This window comes from Platichthys flesus, chromosome 23 (genome assembly GCF_949316205.1).
Source record: "Platichthys flesus chromosome 23, fPlaFle2.1, whole genome shotgun sequence".
Classification (NCBI taxonomy): Eukaryota; Metazoa; Chordata; class Actinopteri; order Pleuronectiformes; family Pleuronectidae; genus Platichthys; species Platichthys flesus.
In genome coordinates this window covers 15,343,902-15,366,804 of record NC_084967.1, presented here as the reverse complement: position 1 = coordinate 15,366,804, position 22,903 = coordinate 15,343,902, and the positions used below count along the sequence as shown (strand labels likewise).

At 45.4% G+C, this 22,903-nt stretch overlaps 3 protein-coding genes and 1 long non-coding RNA gene across 9 annotated transcripts in view; 1 reads left to right on the top strand and 3 right to left on the bottom strand.

The window, feature by feature from the left end:
* The window catches only part of usp6nl (USP6 N-terminal like), a 48,355-nt gene extending 34,403 nt beyond the window's left edge, over positions 1–13,952 (top strand). For all 4 annotated transcript variants that reach the window (XM_062382454.1, XM_062382453.1, XM_062382451.1 and 1 more), the window contains 12 exons: positions 1,362–1,441; positions 2,371–2,410; positions 2,794–2,874; positions 5,554–5,661; positions 6,105–6,214; positions 6,795–6,843; positions 7,165–7,285; positions 7,428–7,522; positions 7,774–7,839; positions 8,281–8,380; positions 8,479–8,631; positions 11,140–13,952. In XM_062382454.1, the coding sequence (XP_062238438.1) occupies positions 1,362–1,441; positions 2,371–2,410; positions 2,794–2,874; positions 5,554–5,661; positions 6,105–6,214; positions 6,795–6,843; positions 7,165–7,285; positions 7,428–7,522; positions 7,774–7,839; positions 8,281–8,380; positions 8,479–8,631; positions 11,140–12,770 (2,634 nt within the window). In that variant the 3' untranslated portion in view covers positions 12,771–13,952. The remainder of the gene's footprint in view (positions 1–1,361; positions 1,442–2,370; positions 2,411–2,793; positions 2,875–5,553; positions 5,662–6,104; positions 6,215–6,794; positions 6,844–7,164; positions 7,286–7,427; positions 7,523–7,773; positions 7,840–8,280; positions 8,381–8,478; positions 8,632–11,139) is intronic.
* On the bottom strand, positions 6,621–8,618 carry LOC133948608 (uncharacterized). Its single transcript, XR_009920073.1, has 2 exons — positions 8,484–8,618; positions 6,621–7,830 (listed from the first exon to the last, which is right to left on the bottom strand). It is a non-coding gene; the product is annotated as an uncharacterized LOC133948608 (long non-coding RNA).
* A 972-nt stretch (positions 13,953–14,924) lies between the features above and the next one.
* Positions 14,925–18,484, bottom strand: eri1 (exoribonuclease 1). The gene is made up of 7 exons (XM_062382455.1): positions 18,089–18,484; positions 17,132–17,295; positions 16,822–17,038; positions 16,647–16,730; positions 16,433–16,542; positions 16,222–16,336; positions 14,925–15,932 (listed from the first exon to the last, which is right to left on the bottom strand). The coding sequence occupies exons 1-7, from the start codon at positions 18,173–18,175 to the stop codon at positions 15,690–15,692; spliced, it is 1,020 nt and encodes a 339-aa protein (XP_062238439.1). The 5' UTR covers positions 18,176–18,484; the 3' UTR covers positions 14,925–15,689.
* An 823-nt stretch (positions 18,485–19,307) lies between these two features.
* Positions 19,308–22,903, bottom strand: part of tmcc3 (transmembrane and coiled-coil domain family 3) — a 32,386-nt gene continuing 28,790 nt past the window's right edge. For 2 of the 3 annotated variants that reach the window (XM_062382800.1, XM_062382802.1), the window contains exon 5: positions 19,308–22,261. In XM_062382800.1, the coding sequence (XP_062238784.1) occupies positions 21,956–22,261 (306 nt within the window). In that variant the 3' untranslated portion in view covers positions 19,308–21,955. The remainder of the gene's footprint in view (positions 22,262–22,903) is intronic. The other variant, XR_009920097.1, reaches the window with a different exon arrangement.

Sequence of the window (22,903 nt, the reverse complement as noted above, 5' to 3'; positions counted from 1 at the left end):
AGCTGGGATAAAACACTGAGCTCTTTGGATTCTTCAGAGATGAGTTATTTACTTAACTGTGTGTTTCTGCTGAGCGGAGCAGTGGGTGAGGGAGGATCGAGGGAGGAGGAGGAGGAGGAGGTGGTGAATTCTGGAAGATGTTCACCTCCACATCTGGACGTCAGACCCACCTTCCTCCGTCTGTGCTGCCGCATGAAAAATATTTTTAAGATGTGTAGAGCTGCACACGGTGGAGTTTGAGGTTCACTGATGTTCCCTGATTTTTTTCAAAGCCTCTCAGGAGAAGGTGTCCTCAAATCCAGATGTTTGTAACAGGATCTTTGATTCAGTTCAAGTAGCTTGATGTCACATCTGTGCAGATCGGGGCAGATCTATAGGTTCTATATGTTTATTATATAGGATCTATAGGTTTAACAGAATAAACAATGTTAAAAAGATGTGCCTTTATGTTTACATTCATTTTACATTCCGTCTTTTTCCATATTCGTTCTTACATCAAGCATAAATAAAGCTTGAGGAAGTTAACATAACAGCCGGAGTCGTAAAGTTTCCGGCCTTCAGAAATTGGTCGGGGCTCTAATTTCCTTTTTTTCATTGCTCTTTCTCTCTTTGATGTTCCCTCCATCCTCTTCTCTGCATGATCCTCCCTCACACATTCACCTGTGGCTCTCTTCATGTCCTCCGTCTTTCAGGAGGCCTGGAGTCAGACGGGCACGCAGGTGGACGTCTGAATGTTCATTTCACACCTGTTAATCGCTGCTCACACTCACACTCTCTCTGTGTCACATAAACACTCTCTCACGCCGACACACTTTCCCAAGGGCGCCAGAGTCGTGCCCCCCCCCCCCCCCCACCCCTCGCAATCGAGCCGCCAGTCACAACACGAGCCTCTGCCCCTGAAGAACGTGGGTGGCATGTAATGAGCCGCTCAGTCAGAGGCCACTCTTCACTCTATCTCAGCTTCATCACCCACATGATCACTGCAGACGAGTGGCGCGGCTATTTCCATCATCAATTGATTCATAATTGAACTGAGAAATGTCAGAATCTGATCCCTGAACATTAGTCAGTCTAGATTGTTCTCGTTTGGGATGGAACGAGCTTCCAACTCTTTCTGGAGCTGCTTTCAGACGTGCACTGAACTCCAGATATTGTCCTGAACTTGCAGTATGTGATAAAGTTCTGGAGAAAAACTCTGGATAATGTCCGAGTGAGCCCCTGAAAGATATCGAGCACAAATCCGTCCTCGTCCAAGGACCTGACTTCTTCAGTCTGTGTTGTCCGTGCACAGATCTCAGTATTCGAGAAATGTTCTGTTTCAATGTTGTCAATGATTTTTCCTTCTCTCTCGTCATCTCCAGGGAAAGGAGGCCAAGGTGGAGCCGTGGGAGGACACCAACTTCCACCTGTACAAAGAAATCGACCGATTCGGCTTCGTCCAGTAAGAACATCACAATCTGTTTCTATAAAGTAAATGAATAACCTGCTGATGCCCAGTGTGACACAGTGTGAGCAGCGGCACCACACTGAAGGACAAGGGGAGGAGATGACAGGATGTGAGGCTGAGTGTCGCTCAGAGAACAGTGTGTTTGTGTGTTTGTGGTTCTGGACGAGTCCGGCAAGAGGCTGCCCCCCTCTTAAACAACCCGGCTCTGGAGGGTTATATATAGTCTGGCACACGCAGGCAGGAAAGAGCCGGGTTCGCCACAATCACAGGCACCAGTGTCGGGATGGAGCGGTGCGAGCCAGACCATAGGCTGCGGGTGGAAGATGGAGGGTAGGAGATGAAGGGGGGAGGATGGAAGGAGGGAAGAACCCTCAGGGTTATGTGATCGTTGAAGACAGGGACACAAGTGTCCTCGGGTGAAGGTCACTGACTGGACATGGACCCGAGGAGGAGGCAGAACCAAGAGGACCCGTTGTCTGCTCCTACTTTCCAGGGTTAAGAAACAGAGAAGGACATTTTAACTCCCAACAGTTCAGGAGATGAAATCAGAATATTCAGTGAGTTTGTCTCAGATAAACAGATATAGAGATGGAAGAAGGTCTAATCGGTTGTTTCCTGTTCGTGTGAGCGAAGCCGTGTCTGATGTTCCCTCCTCCTGATAACAGTCGGACGAGCAGCGACCCCGATTCCACTCCCGCTCGTTTCATCGCTGTTTCCCGAAGGAATCTGACTTTGAACATTAAATAAACTGAGAGTGAAACTTCACACAAGCTGTCCCACTGATCTGAGACCTGTTGTTGTTCATCTGACATACTAGTTTACATGGAGAAACAAACTGGAGCTTTAGAGATAAATCTGAGATTCAATCTTCACTCTCTGCTTTTCCTCTTTTTCATTCCTTCACTTTCTTCTTCTCTCCTCAGTAAAGATGAACTTCCATCCTACGACTCTGTGGCGGAGAAGGTGAGTTCATTTTAATTATAACTATTTAATATATCTACTGTAAATAAAGATGGACGACATGAGAGCTTCTTGATTGCCCCCTGGTGGCTGGCTGCAGTATAGGTCATAAGGCCTGCCTCCTCCATGTTAGCAGATTGGACAGAGGCAGAACTATTTTAAATAAATGTTTCTGCTGATGTGCGATTCGAATCATCAACTAAATTATGAATTCATGTGATATTGATGTAAAACACCAGAGCGTGAAGCGACTGAAAGTTTTAATTGGAGCAGCTTCAAACGACTTTGAAGACTCTGAAGTCACTTTGCCTCTGAGCTGACAGCGATTCCCTCTGGACGACCAACAGGAAGCTCATTGTTAACGTGTCACTTCCTCTTCTCCACAGCAAAAACACATGGAGGTGGAGAGAATCGGCAAATGGCTGAAGATGATGAAGAGCTGGGACAAGTACAAGAACAGTGAGAAGGTGAAGGTCTTGTTATTTCTGTTTGTCTCAACGTCTCGTCCTCGTCTCCTCTGTCAAACTCCCTCTGTCTCCCACTTTGCAGTGTTCATATATTCATGGTATAAAAAAGATGACTGAGTTTGATTTAGATTTATCTCACCGCAAGATCTGGAATATTTAACTAAAACAAGACAAATTTAAATGATAACTTTACTTTTGAAACTGACGTCTACATTTTACGTTAAACTAAAACTGTGTTGTCCCTCTATCATGACACAGTCCAACTCCTCCTCCAGCATTGCCTCCTCTTTGTTGTTTACAGCCAAGGACACACTGGAGCGTTTCAGCTTCTCTCTCCATCACGTCTCCTCTCCTCCTCTTCCTCTCTGTCCACGTCTGCCTTCGGGGATTCTCTTTTTCTCTTCATCTTCGCCAGTCGGCGGCGTTCTTTCAGCTCGGCGAGGAAGCGGGTCACGCTTGAAGTGTCTGTTGTTCTGTTTCCCTCTCTCTCCGGCTGCGGAGGACGTTTAGCCTGCAGTGGGAAAATACTCCAGAGCCGAGCAGACGTAAAGAGAGTGAGAGGCACATGATGAATTTGGCTGAAGGTTGTAACAGGAACATCAATGTTCAACCTCGGAGCGGTTGCAGACGCTTCACCTGTTAGTGTTTGCAGTCGTTGAAGAGACAACTTGTTTGAGTTTATCCCTCAGAAGAAAAGTCAGAATTCTAAATGAATTAAATTATAAAAATTGGTTTTCTTGTTGGTTGTTTCCCAAATTGTAGATCCTTCTAGATACATGAAGATGAAAAAGTGTCAGTTTCATTAATCTGACTGTGAAGCCGCGGCTGGAGCATTAATGTTTTCAGGATCTTAACGAGACCTCGAGGGACTAAAGCATGAGCCAATTAGTTTACTGGTCAAAGGTCAAAGGTCACTGAGACCACACAGAAGACGTAAACAACTAGATCGCTGGGTGGAGGAGTAAACCTGCAAAGATTAAACTATTATTTCAGTTAAAATCTGTAAAACAGTGAGTTGTAAATACAACAAAAGACTAAAACTGAAGTGTAAATGGTGAGACACAAATACACAAACAAACACACGCACACACACACACAGACACACACCCACTCAGAGGATGATTAGCCCAACAGATGCTCTCATTGACTCCCTCATCAGAGCCTAATTACAAGGCTGTTGCACGAGAAACTAGTGTGGAGGGAGGGGCGTGATGGAGTCTGTGGATAACACACACACACACACACACACACACACACACACACACACACACAAGCAATAATCGTCATTAATCTTGAGATGACACACACAGCATCACAACACTCACTCGGGTTACAGACGAGCTGATTTATGAGTCTTCATCAACTCTTCATCTCACGCTGCTGAAAACATGTCTCTCTCAGCTCGTTCTGTTTCTCACGTCATTATCTTAATGCAGCAAAACATCAGAAACAGTTTTGATTTGTTTGGAAATTTTTCAGGGACGTTTACCGAATCTACTAATTGATGGAATCTTCACTCCTGAGAATTTGATTATCAGAATATCGGCTGATCAATATTCTGCCGATTGAATGATCACCTTCACTGAGGAGGTTGTGTTTTTATTGTCTGTGTGGATCTGGTGAATTTAAATGTGGTTTCTTATGTTGGCAGTTGTGATGTTCTAGTTTCAGTTAGTCTCTTAACATCTCAGACTCTATTCAGAGATACTTTTAGAGCTGAGAGGTTTTTCTTAGACCAGAAAGTAAAAAGTTATCGCTAACACACCTCTAAGTATTAATTGGACCTAACTCAACCCGTTAGCAGCTGATTCTAGATCTGTGAGGTTTTGTGAACACTGTCCACTGACACACACAGACACATATTTCACTAACAGGGACACGATGACATGGATCACTCTCCGGCCTCTTTCCAAAACCTCAACCATCAAAACGACACGACTAACCCTCATGATTATCTCATTCTAAACCTAAAACCAAGACCTAAACCTCCGTCTGTCACGAGTCAATCCTGACACCAGTCTGAATGAGGTTGTGTGTGTTCTGGTTAACATCCTTTCACCAGCATTTAAACACACACACACACACACATTTAAAGACACCTCCCGTATCGGCTGTGTAGCTGTCCCGGCTGGTCGGGTTCTAACGGCTGCACGCGGAGGATTCACTGCAGCGATTAGCTCTGCTGCTCCTGCAGTTTAGAGTTTAAGACTTAATCTTCCTCACCCGCCGTCCGACTGAGTTTATATCTCTTTGTGGACGCTGATTTACTCTGGACTGTTCTGCATGCATAGCACTCTCTCTCTCTCTCTCTCCCTCTCCTACTCCCTCTTTCTTTCTCTTTCTCTCTCTCCAGCCAGATGGCCATAGTTCACTTTCAAAAGCCCTTTGCTTCGGCCGAGTGCCGAGTGCACTCCCGCTCTTTGTGTCTGTGACAGTGGCAGAGCGGCTCGGCTGATGGGTCGCTCTAGACCCTGAAAACATTTTGGCATCAGCCAGCAGTGTGGAGTGCATCTGGATTGTTCACCTTGATGATATTTAATAAAAGGCCCCGATGATGCTTCAGACTAAACCCTGGATAACAAACCTCTCCCTTGATCTGAAGGTACAGGCTGATTGTGAGTTGTGTTCCTGTTTGATCGAGTCCCTAACAATGGCCTCCTGCTGTGTGCTTCCTTCCAGCTGGTCAGGAGAGTCTACAAGGGAATTCCCCTGCAGCTCCGGGGGGAGGTGTGGTGTCTGCTGCTCGATATCCCCAAAATAAAGGAGGAGAAGAAAGACTTCTACGAGGTGCGTACCCAGCGTCCTCCTCTGAGAGCCAGCACCAGTTTGTAAAACGTCTCCAGCTCAGCAGCGGCCTCATTAAGACTGGAGCCAGCCAGCACCTCGTCTGGATCTGATTTTCACTGAGCTCCTGTTTTATTGTTCGCGAGACGTGGCTGTGGAAACTTAATTGTGCTTTAGTGTGTAACTCTTTTGTTGTTGTGCACTGAAACAAACTTTGGATCTCATTAGAAAGTTCAGCAGAAAGATCAAAGTTTCCCCGGCGTCAGTTTACTGTGGAAGTATTGCAATTATGAGTTTAAGGCAGGAAGCAGAGTAAAAAAAACTACTCTAACAAACTATTCTATAATATAGTAACTGTATAGTATAGTTTATGAGGCTTTTGACACCTGACGATAATATAACAGTTATTTTTACATAGCTTGACTTTTCTCTCCTGTCCTCCTTAGAAATTAAAAGCCCGAGCCAGAGGCGTGTCCCCTGACATCCGGCAGATTGACCTGGACGTGAACCGGACGTACAGGGACCACATCATGTTCATGACCCGCTACGATGTCAAGTAGGTTCCACCTCCGCCACAGTTACTGTTCAAGGTCGTGAGACAAAGCACGTTTGACAAGACGCTGTTGCCGGGCAGGATTATTCAAAATGACGATGATCACCATCACGATTCTCGTTCGGTTTTATTCTAGGAAAACTAAATGCGTCACTTCCCACTTCACTCTGGAGAAAAGATGATCTCCCACTGTTTGACTGACACTTAATTTCAGGGAAATTATAGAGCAGAGGGAGCGAAGCAGCAAGGAACTGCACTTAGGATTCTTAAAGCCCTGAATGAGGAGAGAGACTTCATATCACCTTTAGTGTTTTGTCTTGTAAAATCAAGCTCACACTGGTTTTAGCACCACTGGAATGATGTTGTTCTTTTGGAATAATTAAAAGAAACTCCAGCAACAACTCAAGTCTCACAGTATGTGTTTTACATGGGGATTTAGTTCATCACACTGAGTCTGACGTGCAGCCACTACGCTGCACGTGGGTTTGAAGCAGGAGACGAGGATTCACCAGCTCGGCTGTAAAACTGAGGATTTGTTTTGCAGGCTTTTGTGTTGATTGTGTTTTGTGTTTGCTGTTCTCAGGCAGCAGGCTCTGTTCCACGTCCTCACGGCCTACTCCATGTACAACACGGTGAGTCACTCACACTCTGCAAAGGTCACCGTGTCTCCGCCGCTGTTCTGGATCCGAGCACATGTGTGTGTCTGTGTGTGTCTCGTTTTTACAAACACTGAGAAGGAGCTTTTTTTAGTGTTTCACATAAATTCACACATGACAAACACAATGCATCAGAAACAATAGGTTGTTAAAACACATACATTCAGGAGGATTCAAACTTTACAGAGTTAAATGCATGTGTTTAAAACATTAAGAACTTGTTGTTGCTCCTCTGGGTGATTAGAGTGTGTTTCCTTGTGTGTGTTTCCCTGTGTGTGTGTGTGTGTGTGTGTGCAGGAGGTGGGTTACTGCCAAGGCATGAGTCAGATCACAGCTCTGCTACTGATCTACATGAACGAAGAAGACGCCTTCTGGGCTCTGGTCAAACTGCTGTCGGGACAGAAGCACTCCATGCACGGTAACACAAATACACACACACACACACACACACACACACACACACACACACAGAGTTTTTAAATTATCTATCAGTTCAAAATGATTTGCACATTTCAGCCAGACGGCTCAAATCCTTTCTTCCCTTCTGGTTTCACCTTCAGGGTTTTTCGTCCCTGGTTTCCCGAAGTTGATGCGTTTCCAGGAACATCACGATCGCACACTCAAGAAGATGATGCCCAAACTGAAACAACACCTGGTGAGACACACACTGTGACGGGGGGGCAATGCAGCGACTGGTGCTTAAGGACAGAAAACATAGAAATACATAGAACCTGAAAACATATTTCAGAAGCATTATTAATCTGTGGATATGGAAGCTTGTTTAAAGTAAATAATCATAGGACAAAGTGATAAAAACGTAATATTCTGAGTTAACACACATTTAAGCTCTTCCCTTGTCGATGCCTCATTCATCTCTTGTGTCTGTATGTGTTTGTTGTGTTGCAGGACACCCAGGAAGTGTTCACCAGTCTCTACACCATGAAGTGGTTCTTCCAGTGTTTCCTGGACAGAGTGAGTTAATTAACACAAAATCCTCTGATCACAGTGAAAAGAATGAGTAACTCATAAGAACACTGTCTGTCTTCAGTCAGGACGGAAAAAACAACTTCCAGATAAATGTGTAGAGACTAAAAGTATGACTATAATATTCAATATTTCTCTTAGACCAAATACATTAGTTGCTCCTGTGTTAACAACATCATCGAAACAATTCATCACTCGCTAGGTGCTTTTAAAGATTTCACATCTCCAGTAGGAATCAATGAATCTGGAGATGAGACCCGGACGAGACACAGGAACATTATTGGATTTTTATCTTTTTCGTGGGAATTTGTTGATAATAACAAAAGATATTGATATTGAGCCGAAGCTAATCCTTCACGGTCACAGTGACATCCATCGAGGGACGAGAACACAACAGCTCTTCTAACCGGTTCCTGTGTTTGTGTTCAGACTCCGTTCACCCTCACGCTCAGGATCTGGGACATCTACATCATGGAGGGGGAACGGGTGCTGTCGGCCATGTCCTACACGCTCCTCAAACTGCACAAGAGTAAGACCGCTCGCTCTGCACCACCGACCAGCTGCTGCTCCCTCCTCACATGAAGCTAAACCCCTGATCTGTGTGTGTCTGTGTGTGTGATGTCACAGAGCACCTGATGAAGCTGTCCATGGAGGAGCTGGTGGAGTTCCTGCAGGTGACTTTGTCCAAAAACTTCTACTACGAGGACGACTTTGTGATCGAGCAGATGCAGGCGTCCATGACGGAGCTGAGGAGGGCGAAGCTGGACGTGCCACCGCCAGGTAGAGCTACAGCGAGCGCACACACACACACACACACACACACAAACACACACACACACACACACACACACACACACGATGGGACATTGAACTTGTGGGTCTCTGTGACGACGCTGCTGCCAAACAACAACACGACAAATCTGATCTCAAATATTGTGCAATGTGTTTTCTTTAATGCTGAACTGATTTATAATAAGTTATAAAGATGTACTTTAACCTAACTCACTCATAAAATATGTCTGATTAGGTTTCTATTGGTATTCATCAGTATTACTTAGTCTTTCGGTGATACAGTATTATTTATATTTCATTATCAGGCAAAAGGTGAGAATTTACTGCTTTTTTTTTTATTATAGTATTATAACCTGGATTTAAACAATTTAAACTATTATGAAGTAGCGATGAGCATTTCTTCACTTTCTGAGATTTAATAACATCCAAAATATGAATCTAATAATCAAGCAATAAGGATAAATTGTAAAATCATGGAGTAAAATGTTGCTTATTTTATAAAGCATGGTGTGGAAGTTAAAAAGCTCTAATCCAAAGCAGAACACTGATACGTCCGATAATAACGAGTCTGTAAAAGAACAAATATTAAATGATCGACCTCAGTGTAAACGAGCAGATCTGCTTCCTGCCGCCCTGTAGCTGATCTAGAGTCAGTGTGTTTCTCGTCTTGCTCTGTCTTCTCATTAATCTGCCTTCTCTCCCTCTCCCGTCCGACACTGTTAAAGCCAACAACAACAAAAGTGTGGCCGCGAGCGGGGGCCACATCCCCTCCTACAACAGTAACCGGTGGGCTATCCTGACTGGTCATGTCTCTGTCCATCTGTCCCCCAGTCCGTCCGTCCTGTCTGTCGCCTGTCTGTCCAGCAGCACTTCGGGTTCTCCCTTCACAAACTAGTCTTCCAGCTGTTTTTTATCCCCCCCCCCCACCCCCACCCCCACCCCCACATGATGTGTATTTATTTTTTAACACTGTGCAGATGCATTGCTTCAGTCCTGCAGTGGCTGGCTCTCCTCTGTCTGTTCCTCTTTTCTGTCCTGTCCAAGGTCTTTCAGGTGACGTAGTCTGCCCCCTGGTGGCCAACTACAGCCACTCAGATCTTCCTAATCAACCGCTAACGTTGACTTTAAACCTGCAGCTTCATTTTACAGAAATAAGAGTGTTTGCAGCTCGTGTATGATTTTGAAAATACAAACTTATATTTGTTAATATGAGTCTCAAACTTTGAGTTAGAGGTTCACAGGGTTTTTCCTCTCGTGTCACATTTTCCTGTTCTTCCGTCCTTTGTCAGTTGCTCGTCTGTAGCAGCAGCGAGTGGGTTTTCTATCAGGATTTCTCTTTATTCCTCTTCTTGCGGAGCCCACACGACTGGAACAGAAGCCGTCTGTCGCTCGCTGACAAGATAATGAGCCACTTTCCCAAAACACTGGAGGCTTTTGTTAAAGTTCTTTCTTCTTCTTCTTCTTCTTTTTTTTTAACAACCATCTGCAGTTCTATTTTTCGTTTCTGAACTGTGGGAACTGACAGTGATTTCATGGTTCTGTGGTTTTTCAACATTACTAAGACTGGTTTGAGCTGAAAGACTCTTTCCTCATCAACGTCTCTTAAGCGAGTTTGAGGGTTAATTATTAAAACGACTAATTAAGGAATCAGAGCCTGAAATTAGGCCTATTTATTTAAGAAAGCAAATAAAAGCGGATCGTTTTGTTTTGGTAATTACTTCTCGTATTTGTCAATTCAAGACAAAAACATATGAAGAAGATTCAGACGCTTCAAACGATAACAACATCAAAGGAAGTGATTGTGAACGTAGACGTGGAGCAGGTCAGTTTCCTCTGCTTCTCGATGGAGTCCCTTCAGTCTGTGGACTCGGTGCCAGTCAGTTCATTTCCTGGATCTCTCCCCACAGCACTTCCTCTTCCTCCAGCTGCTGCCGGCCGACTGCAGGGATCTCACTTGTCCCCTCCAGTCCCCGACCTGTCCACTGTCCCTTTTTTACGTCTGTGGGACACGAAGCAGCGAGTGGACGTGTTGCTCAGGACGTGTGACATGTTCCTCTTGTAGAGTAGTAAAAAGAAAAAGTGTCCCTGTGGTTTTAACGCTTGTACTTTGCAAGAAGCCTCATTAATCAGGAACTATTTCAGGACGACCTTTAGCGGCCGGGGCTCCTGCTGCAGTTTAATGAAAAGGAAAGAAACTCGAATCCCTGTCGCTCTCCGGCTGAGCCCCTCCAGCAAACCAGGAATTAATCTCAAACTCCACTTCTGATTGTTTTTCTGTCCTGTGCTCTTTGCCTGTGGAGATGTGATCTCGTGTCGTCATGAATGTAACTCTCCTTCATTTGTTTTACCTCTCTATGGCAGTGGTGTTGCATGAATCCATGTCCCCGTTGTGACTCCTCATCCGATGTGAATCAGCGCCACAGTGTGTTCAACCATCAGCCGGCAGCTTCTGTCCCGAGGATCCTCTAACGTCTGCTCACTGATTCCCTTCTGCAGGTAAAGACGACGAGTTTCCCAAGAAGCCGTTGGGGCAGCTTCCTCCGGAGCGGGCAGCGGCGGCGGTGGTTGGGAACCACGTGGCCAACGGTCAGAGCCACGTCGAGCCAGCCGACCCCCCCAGGGATCCGAGTCCTGTGCCGGAGCGCCAGCAGGAGAGTCGGCCTCCCAGCCGCGCTCGCCGGGACTCGCTGGACAAACCGCTACGTCAACACAAGGCCGACCGGAGGGACGCTCGATCCAGAGGGTCGGGGGAGATCACCACGCCGGAGAGAGGGGTGACACCGCCCTCGGCGCTCAGCCCGACGCCGCAGATCACCACAGTGGACAGAGGGAAGCCTCAGAGCCACGCCTCCGCCAACCACAACTCCAACGCTGCCTCCAGCTCTCACAAAGAGATCACTCCCCGCTGGTTCAAGCCCTCCGACACGCGGCTGGAAGCCGTCAAGGCGGCGGCGTCCCGGGACACCAACCTGAGCAGGGGGGCATCGCCGGCCCCCTCCAGCCCGGACGACACTGCACCCCCCCATCGCCGACCGCGTCCCAAGGGCTTCGTCCCTGGCACCGACCGGGGCTCCAACGCCTCCCAGTACGACAACGTGCCCGGGCTGCTGGAGCAGGACTTTGAGATCCTGGAGCTGGAGAGACCTCCGTCCAGAATGAGGACCCCCCACGGTGAGACCCCCTACAGCGCGTCATCCCAGTATCAGGGCAGCCCCAGCCATGGTCCCAGTCATGGTCCCAGCCATGGACCCAGCCATGGACCCAGTCATGGACCCAGCCATGGACCCAGTCATGGACCCAGCCATGGACCCAGCCTGACGGGGAGCCCCGTCTCCATCGCCTCCGGGCCGAGGACGGCCAAGCTTCCTCCGTCGTTCTCCCACAGCAGTCCCCCGGGGGGGCAGTCCATCCAGCCTGGCAGCCAGAACCAGTTCCACACTCCATCTCCCAGCAGAACCACCACGGAGGTTCCCATCTACCACCAAGGATACGGCATGAACCTGGAGCACAGAGCGGAGGACAGACTGTACGCCCCCCCCTCCAGGCTCCCCCCACACTCCAACATGGCGTACAGCGAACAAGTGTACGCCGCCACCACCCAGCGGCAGCCCAGTAGACTCTCCCCGGAGAAGGCCCTCATGAACAACTCCTTCGCCACGTACCGCCGGCAGCCGCCACCCGGCGCCGCCCTCGTACCACGAGGCACCAGACCCCCCCTGCAGCTGGAGACCCAGGGCCGCTCCACCCCCATCTACCTGCAGCAGCTCACCTCCACCGCACAGGTGCACGCTCTGGGGGACGGCAGGTTCGAGGGACCGCCGAGGGGGAGGGCGAGCCCGCAGTACCCGCCAGAGGGGGGGGCTCAGCGGGCGGTAGACATGCTCCGGTGGGCGCAGGAGGACGCGCTGCCCCCTCCGTCCCCGGGTGGAGTCCCCCGCTCGCCCAGCTTCCAGCAGGCCCAGATGTCCCCCCACAAGGAGTTCACATTTCCCGCCAACCCCGACAGCCTGCTGCAGTACAGGACACAGCTCCAGCAGCAGCAGCAGCAGCTCCCCCAGCTGTTCGGAGGACCACACTACAGGCACGCACAGGAGGCGTTCGCCATGCAGGAGTCGATGCTGCTGTAACCCGGCGAGGACGGACGGAGACACTGGAGACGATTATGAACTGAGGTGTAGTCACTGACACTGTGGTATCGAGCGTTGTAAGGAGCCTGTTGTTGTCTCCGCCCTGTTGTTGTTCGTGTGTGAAGTTGTGTCCTCGTCCCTGTCCCCTCTGGACCTTTTTACTGCTCGCGCCGAGAAGAGACAAACTGACTGAAGATGTTATTTTATTTTTGGATGTAAATCATTAAGCAGAGGTGACGTCTATATCTTTTAGAATCTGACATGTACAGTGGATCTTTTGCTTTTTTGTTAATATGCCGAGTTGTTAAAAAAAGTAGCAGGGGGACGTTCTCCTGACAGAGCAAAAAAAAAAAACGCTGATTTATTTTCCGATGTTTTATTTTTTATATGTTACTTACAGATATTTTCAGTAGAGAACAATTTACTCGATATGCTCGTGAATGTTATTTTTCAAACAGAAGAATTTAAAAGAATAAAAAAAAATGAAGCCCATGCTACAGTAGAGAAGCCGATCACTGTAAAGGTTTGATTCCCATTTCCACTCCGATGCGTCTCCGCTGTAGAAACAGTTTGTTGTTTATGTTCTAGTTTGGTTTTGTCGCCCGATGAACTTGTGTGCGTTTCTCTTTTACACGTGAAGTACAGTACGTCGGGTATTTATATTTGAGGCCAGTGTCGTTCTGAATAAATCTCCCACCCTGATTAGAAAAACTCAAGGAAAAGAGAACTGGTTTTGCGAGGGACCAGTCACGTCTGTATGGTTTTGACTTTACAACATCTCTCTGTGTGTGTGTGTTTGTTTTTTTTAATCGCTGTACTGTAGCTACACACGTCCTGAGCTCACGCACCAGGAGACCGATGTGAAATAGTTTCAGCACAATTTGATTTACTTCATTATGTCTCATTATCCTCAACACTGTCACATCAACTACTGCTCAGCTGCTGGCGATACAGTCATCTGGCACACACACACACACACGCACGCACACACACACACACACACTACACGTCACATGTTAACATTTAATCCGCCACATTCCCAGTTATTCAGGCAGTTGCTCTCACACAGCGTCGTTCCACTGCTCAGTACATTCCCTAAGTTCTCTTTGTTTTTCTGCTCAGCGACTAACTGCAGATCATTCTGATACTTTGCTTAATAAAATGAGGTGGGTGGAAAATGAGGCTGTGGATTTGATTTGGTCTTTATTCCTTTTTTTCCCTCTGATTTTGAAACTCTGCCCCCTGGTGGGGCGGTGGAGGATGGAGGGCGAGGGGATGATGTTGGGTGACATGAGTCAAATTAAAGATCCAATCTGTGCTCCGAGGATTTTTTTTTTTTGTGCATGAATAAATTCAGCGGTATCTTCTGCAGAGTTCTCGCTGTGCACTGGTTGCACTGGTCCACCAGTTCCAGGCTTTTATTTTGAAGTTGGAGTCTGGATGATTACAAACAGTAGAAATAAAGTCAAGTTGATATTAAGATTTTCTGTTGTCACCTTAGATGTAAATGCAAAACGTTAACTTAATATTACAGAATGAAATACATTTTAACCATCAATTAACCATTACAATTTTAACCATCAATTAATCAGGTAATGAGTCAATTAGATTTTGCAATTAAGAATATTAAAAAAGTGGATAAAACACCCATCAGCATTTCTCAGCGCTCCAGGATCCATCTTTAAACGTGTTGATTTATTCAATCAGAAGTTGAAATTGAAAGTTTTGTGAATGAAAGTCAAATAAGTATTAAGACGTTTATCACTCAAATGAAGCAATACAAAAATAAGAATGTAAATAAATAGTCAGAATAGACTTTCTGTAATTGTGGCAGATTAATAGTTGAAGTACTGAAGTGAATAAGGATTCAATAAATACTGAGTTTTCAGTGTGGATGAACGCAAACCTATTTTAAAACTAAGAATATTTTGAACCTTGACAGACACTTTAGTTCCTCTGGGTCTGTAGCCGCCTCGTTCAGTTTAATTTAATACGACTTGTTCCACGTGATTCAGTTCAAAACGCTAAATGTAATAAAAGCAGCAGGTGTATGAAGCAGAATTACCAGATTTAAACACTCAAGGAGAGGAGACCACAGGGCACAAGCGGAGGAATCGAACATGTGACGCTGTACACATGAGGAAACACAGGAGGTTGCATTCAGAAGAATATTTTATTCCTGTTAAAATAGATCAGGCTCCATGAAATAAACATTAATTCCATAGAAAAGGCGACGCGACCCTACAACACGGGCTGAACTCACAACAGAACTCACTCGGCTGTTCCTCAGTCTCACAGGTGAAAGTTTCAGGATCTCGACACAGACGGTGAAAGTCAGCAGCAGCGGTTTCTAACCCTCGTGGTCGTGTGTTGTTGTGGCTCTGCCGCTCTTCACACGACACAGGCGGGGTTCAGGTTTAGAACCGCAGCACAACGGGCACACCGATGAAGAAAATATGATAAACACCAACTGATGTTTTGTATTTTATTGCCTCAAAAATAAAAAAATACAGTTTTTCTTAAATGTTTATTTTTCTTCTTGGGAACAAATGCTGGTAAAAACTAAATCCTCCCAATCGGCAGAAATGAAATGGGTTTGAATCCGTGTGGATGGTTTTAGCAGCTTGACAAGGCGGCGAGGCAGATGACAGGTGACACAGACGAGACTGATGCTGGGGGGGAAGCTCCTCCCACAACGCGGTGGAATGACCTCACACACGTGTGGCGTTAAAACAGATGCAGACGTGATGAGAGAGAAACACTCACTTGTTAAATCAAAGACCTCACAACCCCCCCCCCGCCCCTGTCACTGAGCTCCAAAATAAAACCCTTACATGGAGTCTGTAAAGTGCTTTGGATTCTTTGTTTTAAACTCATAGGAGGGGGGGGGGTTGTGAGGAGTCGAGACCAGCGGTGGCGCTACTCTCTGCTGCGGGGGCTGTGCGGCGGGGGGGCTCCCTCCACGGGATCCGAGCTGGGGACCGACAGCAGCTGGCCGGCGTGCATGCGCTCGTTGACGCGCAGCTGGCAGCCGTCCTTCAGCATGCGCAGCGCGATCCGGGAGATGTTGCGCGAGTCGTCGAGGCCGGAGTGAGGGCGACCTTCATACTTCAGGCCGAGCTTCTCCAGCATCGTGCTCAGCTTGGTCTGTGTGCGGGGGACCTGGAGGGTGGGGGGAGGTGGTTAGCGGTGGTTTGCTGCAGCAACATTGATGTGAGAGAAGTCTAACAACTAACTTTCCACTAGGGGGAGCCACTTCTACAGTATGCCTATGCTGGTCACATTTTGTTTTTATGAAACAGACAAAATCTGTGATAATAAAACTTAATTCCATGGATTAGAAAACCTTGATAAAACCAAACAGGGACGATCTCTGAGGAAAATGTCTCCTGATCACTAAGAGCAGTCACAAAATCCTTGTATAAAATAAAAAGCCATTCAGAATTCAAACCTTGTAGAAGTTGCCGTAGGATTTCCTGATGTTTATCCACTTCTTTGCAAACTGAGGATATCTGATGTCGCTCAGACGACACTGGATGTTGAGGAACTTGCTCATGTCCCAGGCGCTGGAGACGACCGGGGACAGACAGGGACGTTAACAATCAGGTGAGGTTTTACTGGAGGAAAGAATTCTGCTGCTGAGTTGAAGTGAAGCTTCTCACCCGTCGGTCAAGATGGCGTATTTGTACTTGGTTCCCAGTTCCCTCTCCTGAAGCCAGACGACGACTCGCTGGAGAACCTCTGGGAACGGGTCTGCGTCGTCCACCATTTTCTGTTCAACAGAAAGAACATTTCCTCCTGTTCACTAAAACTCTTAATGTTATAATAACACACTGATCCGAGAAGACACTCCAACATGAACTGAGATCCACCGACCTGTGTTATTCCCGTCAACTTCACACAAAAGTCTGAAAGCTGCGGATTCAACTGAGGCTTCACATATTCCTGAAAGCTGTCGACCTGCAAAAATAAATCACAAACAACTCAAACACCTACTTCACATATTAAGTAAAAAGTAAACAACTCCATTGTCATCACAAAATCGACTCACAATTTCTAGCGTGTGTGTGCTGACGAGGACCATCGGGAACTCGATGATTTCGTGGAGGAAGTCTGGAGGATTGTCCTCCTCGCAAGTCGCCTCAAAGTCCACCACGCAGATGTAGTCATAGTAGGTGTCGGTGGCCCCCCCCTCAGTGGTGGACTGCAGCAGCTTCTGCTTCTTGTAGTGGCTCTTCAACCTCTTCTTCATCACGTCCTTCACTCCTCTTCACACACAAACACAGAGAGGTTGGATTTAGAAATATGGGCTCAATGGAGTTCAGTGGAATGATTTCTCTCCAGCGTGTAGAACCTGTCACCTCGTGTCGAGCTTCAGCTCAGACAGTTTGATCCGCAGGTCGTCCTTGGACATGCGGTTGATGTGTCCGTTGGCCACAGCGATCTCCTTGTAGACCGGATGACTGAAGTCGCTGCTGGACTGAGACGCCTCGGACTCCGCTGAGGGACAGATCCTGCTGCAGGTCTGAGGAGGAAGGACCAGGATCAGCAGAGATACACAATGACCCACGTGTAGCAAAGGAGAAGATTATTGACATGGGTAAATATACTTTACATATGGATATTCATATTAAACATCAGAAGCACTAGAATCTGATAACAACAGGTGCCCCCTGTTGGTCTAGAGCAGCATTAAGTCAAAGTGGGTCAAATGAAACATGAATTTATTGACGGTCCCTAAGTGAAACTCTGGGATCAGAGTCCATTGAACATCCACTTCTCCACAGTATTAACTATTTGCACAACGTTTGTTAAATATTAACTTTACACCCTGAACATGACTTTTCTATTTCTTTGTATTTATATATTTTAAATAAAGAAACAAAGGGCATGTTGTCTATTCTCATCTTTAAACCACAAAGTGTATTTTCCCTCTATAAGGAGAAGTCACACTTCATGTGTCATGTGTGAAGAACAATAACAGAAGCGACTTGAGACAATTGTTGTGTTTAACTTGACTAAGAAACACATTTAAATAGGTAGTATTTCACTACACGTACGTCATAATAGTATAAAACACCAAGTACTTCATTAAACTTTAAGTATATTTAGTAGTTTATGTGTCAGTTGGAATGAAAAACTCTCCTGATGCGTTAAATTCACATATTTATCTTAGAATCGATATTTGAAAACATCAAAAAGAGCAGAAAAGATAAAAACGAAGTTAACACACGTGCAGTTCACGTTTTATAATAAAACGATGTTGAACATTTAAAGTGTAAAATATGAAAATCCTTTGTTTTGACTGTGACACGAACCTTTTCTTCATCTTCTTCTTCTTCTCTGGTCGCGGACATCTTCACGTTCACGTCCTTTGTGTTGATGTTTTCTTTGTGTTCCTCCATTTAGATCAGAAGTGGATTTTTAAAAACACAACTCGCACGCGGATTTATTCAGACTGAAAACACAAGGTCCGTGATGCTAACACTTATGCTAACCCTGGTGCTAGCCCCTGTTAGCCGCAGCACCGCTAACATCCCTGCGCGGCCTCTTCTTTGACGTTTGTCCACGTTCACGAGTAAAACGTTCAGATCCTGATTCTTAAACTCGATCCGCGGAATTTTCGTGTTTAAAATAAATCACAAATCGCCGGATTCACTCTTAGCTTCGTGTTCAGCTTCTCACAGGATGGACAGGTATGGCGATTTCCGGTTTGCGCCAAAACAACAACGAGGTGCACCACCAGTGCCCTCTATCGGTGCGGAGGAGAAAACACTAATGTATTATAATCTCATTGTTTTATTAAAGTTGTATTCAATAACATTGTCTTAATTGCTTATTAATACATGTTGTCTTGGTTTAAATTATACAATATATAATATTCAGGAACAGAATATCACCAAACAACTTTCCTCTCATCTTTCCTGCTTTTGTCTGTGTGTTTACAGACGTGATAAAGAATCAACATTATAATAAGAATAACATGGTTTGAATTTTTTTTTTTAATAGGATGTGAAGGGAAACTATTTTAAAACAATATCTTAAATACTTTGAAAACATTTTAAAGACCTGTTCGAATATGACCACTAGGTGTCAGTGTGCTCTCAGGTTTGTTTCATGCCGATGAAAGAAACTGGATAAAAGATTTGTCGAGAATTATTATTATTATTATGTACCATTTAACTTTCCACTATTTGATTTATTTTACCTCATGTCTCTTTCATATCTTCTCTTACTATACCTCTTGTTTTGTGTATTATGCACTTTGAAAGGTGCCACAGAATCTTTTAGATACTTACTACTGTACATTACAACAGTGGACAGCAAATGACTGTTGAGTGCAGAGTAATATGACCTAAGTGAAACACGAATACAGTTGATATTCTTGTAAATACTAGAGAAAACAGTGGCGGTCATTTGCGTCTGTAATTCAAAGTTTTGTTTGTGTGAATTCCTTCTGCTGATCCTCCCTGAAGGCTCCTGAGCTGTATAATGGATGAGACGTGCAGACCAGCAAGGCAACAATGGGAAACCGGCGCAATCTTACAAAAACAAAGGTTTATTTTGTCATTTGAAAAAAAAATAATGTCATGGAAAACTAGGAACTAAAGCACATGGAATAGACAGTAATGTGAAAATACACATTATGGACTTAATGTACAGATTCTGCAGAGAAGGTGCGTGTCTCACAAAGAGCAGACAGAAGTATTAGTAGTGTGTTCGGGTTAGAAGAAAAGACATTAAGGAGTAATTGTAAGAAAACAGTGTTAATTCATTAAAAAGGCTAATGTGCCTTTAAAATCCCCATATTTGGCTCTTTTGTTTAAACAGATACACAATGAGAAAAACAGAGTTACACAGTAGACGACAGAAGCTGCATTGAAAAGGCGTCACTCCCATTTGGACCCGTCATCATCATCATCCCAGTGATGGAGGGTCACTGGGAGTGTGGAGCTACATGGTTCAGTTCAGTCTGTGATGCTGCGTTCAGGACACACGGGGAAAAACAGACAGTGTTACAGATTTATTGGCATGTGATCACTCAATCTGATTTTCTTAAATGTGAATCACGTTTCTGTGTTTTTGTGCAAAAACTAATGATAACTTTACTTCTGGAACCAGAGTCGCTCTACTAAGTCACTTTCCAGCTGTGTAACAGATTCAAGTGAGGATAAACTGACAGGAATTAGCTCGAGTGACTAAAATCCATAAGTTATCTATCCCACTTTCCCCCTGGAGGGCCGCAGGGAGGCCGGAGCCAATCCCAGCCGACACTGGGCGAGAGGCGGAGCCAGGAAAACACACAATGGAAATCAATCCCAGTCTCTTTCATGGTTTAAAAAGAAGTTTCAACAGGTGGAAATCTTTTCAAGTCGGGACTTCGAGCTTCTGTTGTTCCCAACGGGCCTGAACGCAGCTCAACAGCCACACAAGGCTTCACACACGTTTATTTGTTCTGTTCAACCTCGTTAAGAAAAGGCAGTTAAATAAAAACAGGAGTTCTCTGATCTGAGAGGACAGATCTCATATTCTTCTCTTCTCCTGTTTAAATGTCCGAGCTGCTTCCTGCAGTGAAAACTCTTCCTCTCAGTCTCCATGCCAAGCCGAAGTCTTTGGAACTGATTGAAACGAGTTCACTTTCTATTGTTTCCCTCAAATCGATTTGAGAAGTGATCTTCACCCCGAAAAACATACAACAGATTTTACATGAAGGAAACTTTCAAAACAACACGTCTGGAGGCCGCTCATCAGATTCCCTCTTGAGGAACAGTTAGATATTAAAAATCCACCTACCACCATCTTTAAAATGATTTAACTAAATTAACTAAAGTTGGATTGATTAGCCTGCTTTTACAAGCTATTCCAGGATTACCAACCCTAGCTTTAATGTCATGAACATCTTTAGTGGCAAACATATTGCATTATTCTGGCTGAGCTCTGCAGGGGCTGGGAGGTGTATTTCATTTTTTCTTCTGTCAGAGTCTGATTAACAGTTTCCTTGATAAACGGCTCTCGCTTCATATTTTGCACGTTGATTTCAGAAGGAAATCAATTCCTCAAAATGTTGCACTTTTCCTTTAAACACAAACACACAGTTACAGACCGAACGAGCAGGAAAACACAGACGTACAAACTCAGACAGACACAATTAAAAACAGTGTGGACCCAAGGCTTTGAAATATTCTTTTTCAACGAGACACTGACGAGAAAAACATCACATAAATACACACAGACACACAGACACACACATATAAATCAACCTTCAGGTGGATGTGTCTCTGTGACAGCTGGTGCACGAGAAGAAAACTGGATCTGCTGGTGAACACACAGCCAGAGTTTGTTCAGCAGCGTGAGGCGGTTTCCTTTATGGTCGGGATGTAATCTCTGCGTTTCCACTCTGCAATAAAAACCCCTTTGTTTACATTTAGACTTTAGAGTGAAGCTCCTGATAACCAGAAGACTCACACGTGATCAATTCCAGCTTTATGATCCTGGGTAAGAACCCGATCAACCTGGTGTGAACCTCCGTCCTGAGGGATCTCTTTGTGTCCAGAGTCTCACGATATATTGAAGTAGTTTCTCGCTTCTCAGTGATCACACATTGTTTTGTGTGTGACCACAAAACCGACCAACACTAAATGATTTCTCTGTATTTTGAAACTCATATTTCTCTCACGCACCAACACGTTGACATCGGACACATCTGTAGACTCGTGTTAAATCATGGTTTGGTCTCCGTGAACAGAAATGACGGACGTGTGTTTTGCATATCCAGCTTGTGATCGGATCCCTCAGGACAGATGTTGACGTCAGGTCTGACCCAGAACCCGATAACTGGATTTCACGTCAAATCACTTCCAGCTTATTTGATCCTATTGTCGTCTCTATAGTGATTCACTGTTGCTGCAGCTTTGTGCGATGTGTGTGTGTTAGGTTGTCACACGTCTGCTCAGTTGTCATATCAGCTTACATCTGTGTGTTGTTGGTTGGAATCAGCCCACTGAGACATGCAACGCACAAAGCCATGACTCCAGTCACCACCAGTCAGCTGGGGAGCTGTGTGGCTGGTGTAAGGCCTAATGTAAACTCCTCCCCAGTGTCTGTGTCTCAGTGACAACACGTCCTCCTGGAGACCTGGACCCGGGTTCGGACGAAGGTTATCGGCTCTCGCTCGCCCGCTCGGCTCAGTGCGGCAGCAGCACTCGCTCCATCGCGCCCTGCAAGTGTTCCCAGTTCTTCCACAGCAGCGCCAGCACGGACACGCCCACGCAGGTGAGCGCCAGGTGGAGGCGGCTCCGCAGCAGCGGGGCGGTGAACTTGGCCGCGGTGGAGACGCACACCAGGATGACGGTGACGATGGCCAGCATGATGTTGATGCACTTGCCCAGCAGCACTTTGGCATCGGTGTGTTCCAGCTGCACCGTCTGCTGCTGCTGCTGCTGCTGCAGCTCCAGCTTCGACACCCGGGTCTGACAAGACTCCAGGACCTCCTGCACGCACACACACACACACACACACACACACACACACACACAAACAAGAACACAATGATTACGGTTATGGGAATACCGGGACAGGCAGTAAAGTTAATTAGATTTGAATTGAATCCGCTCCATTAGAAATTAAGAGGAGGAGTGAATCACATCAGAAGTGATTAGATACTGGAAGCATCTCTGTGGCTCTGGTGGGAGAAATGAAACCTTCTCTCACTGTTTTGTTAGTTGGTTTGTTTTTGATTGATAGTTGATTATATATTCTTTGAATTTGCATATAAGATGAGATTGATCTGTAAAAAATATCAGACAATAAAGTAAAACAAAGCGTCCATTACATCCCATAGTCCAAATTGATAACTTGATCATATCTTGTTCTTTCCAAACTAACACTCCAAAACTTTAAAAGTATTTAATTCATTATGAGGTATTACATGGTTCATACTTTAATCCTTTGTATAAACTTGCTGCAAGTAATAATTAAAGTAGGGAACAACAATGACATGGACGATGACGAGTGGTTCCAGAAATAAACATTATAATTACTATTGTTTTATTCTTTCTCTCTGAGTAAAAGTAACCATAGAAACTTTCCCCTGGTGACCTACACTGTTTTGTAACTTTAATCTATTCTTCATA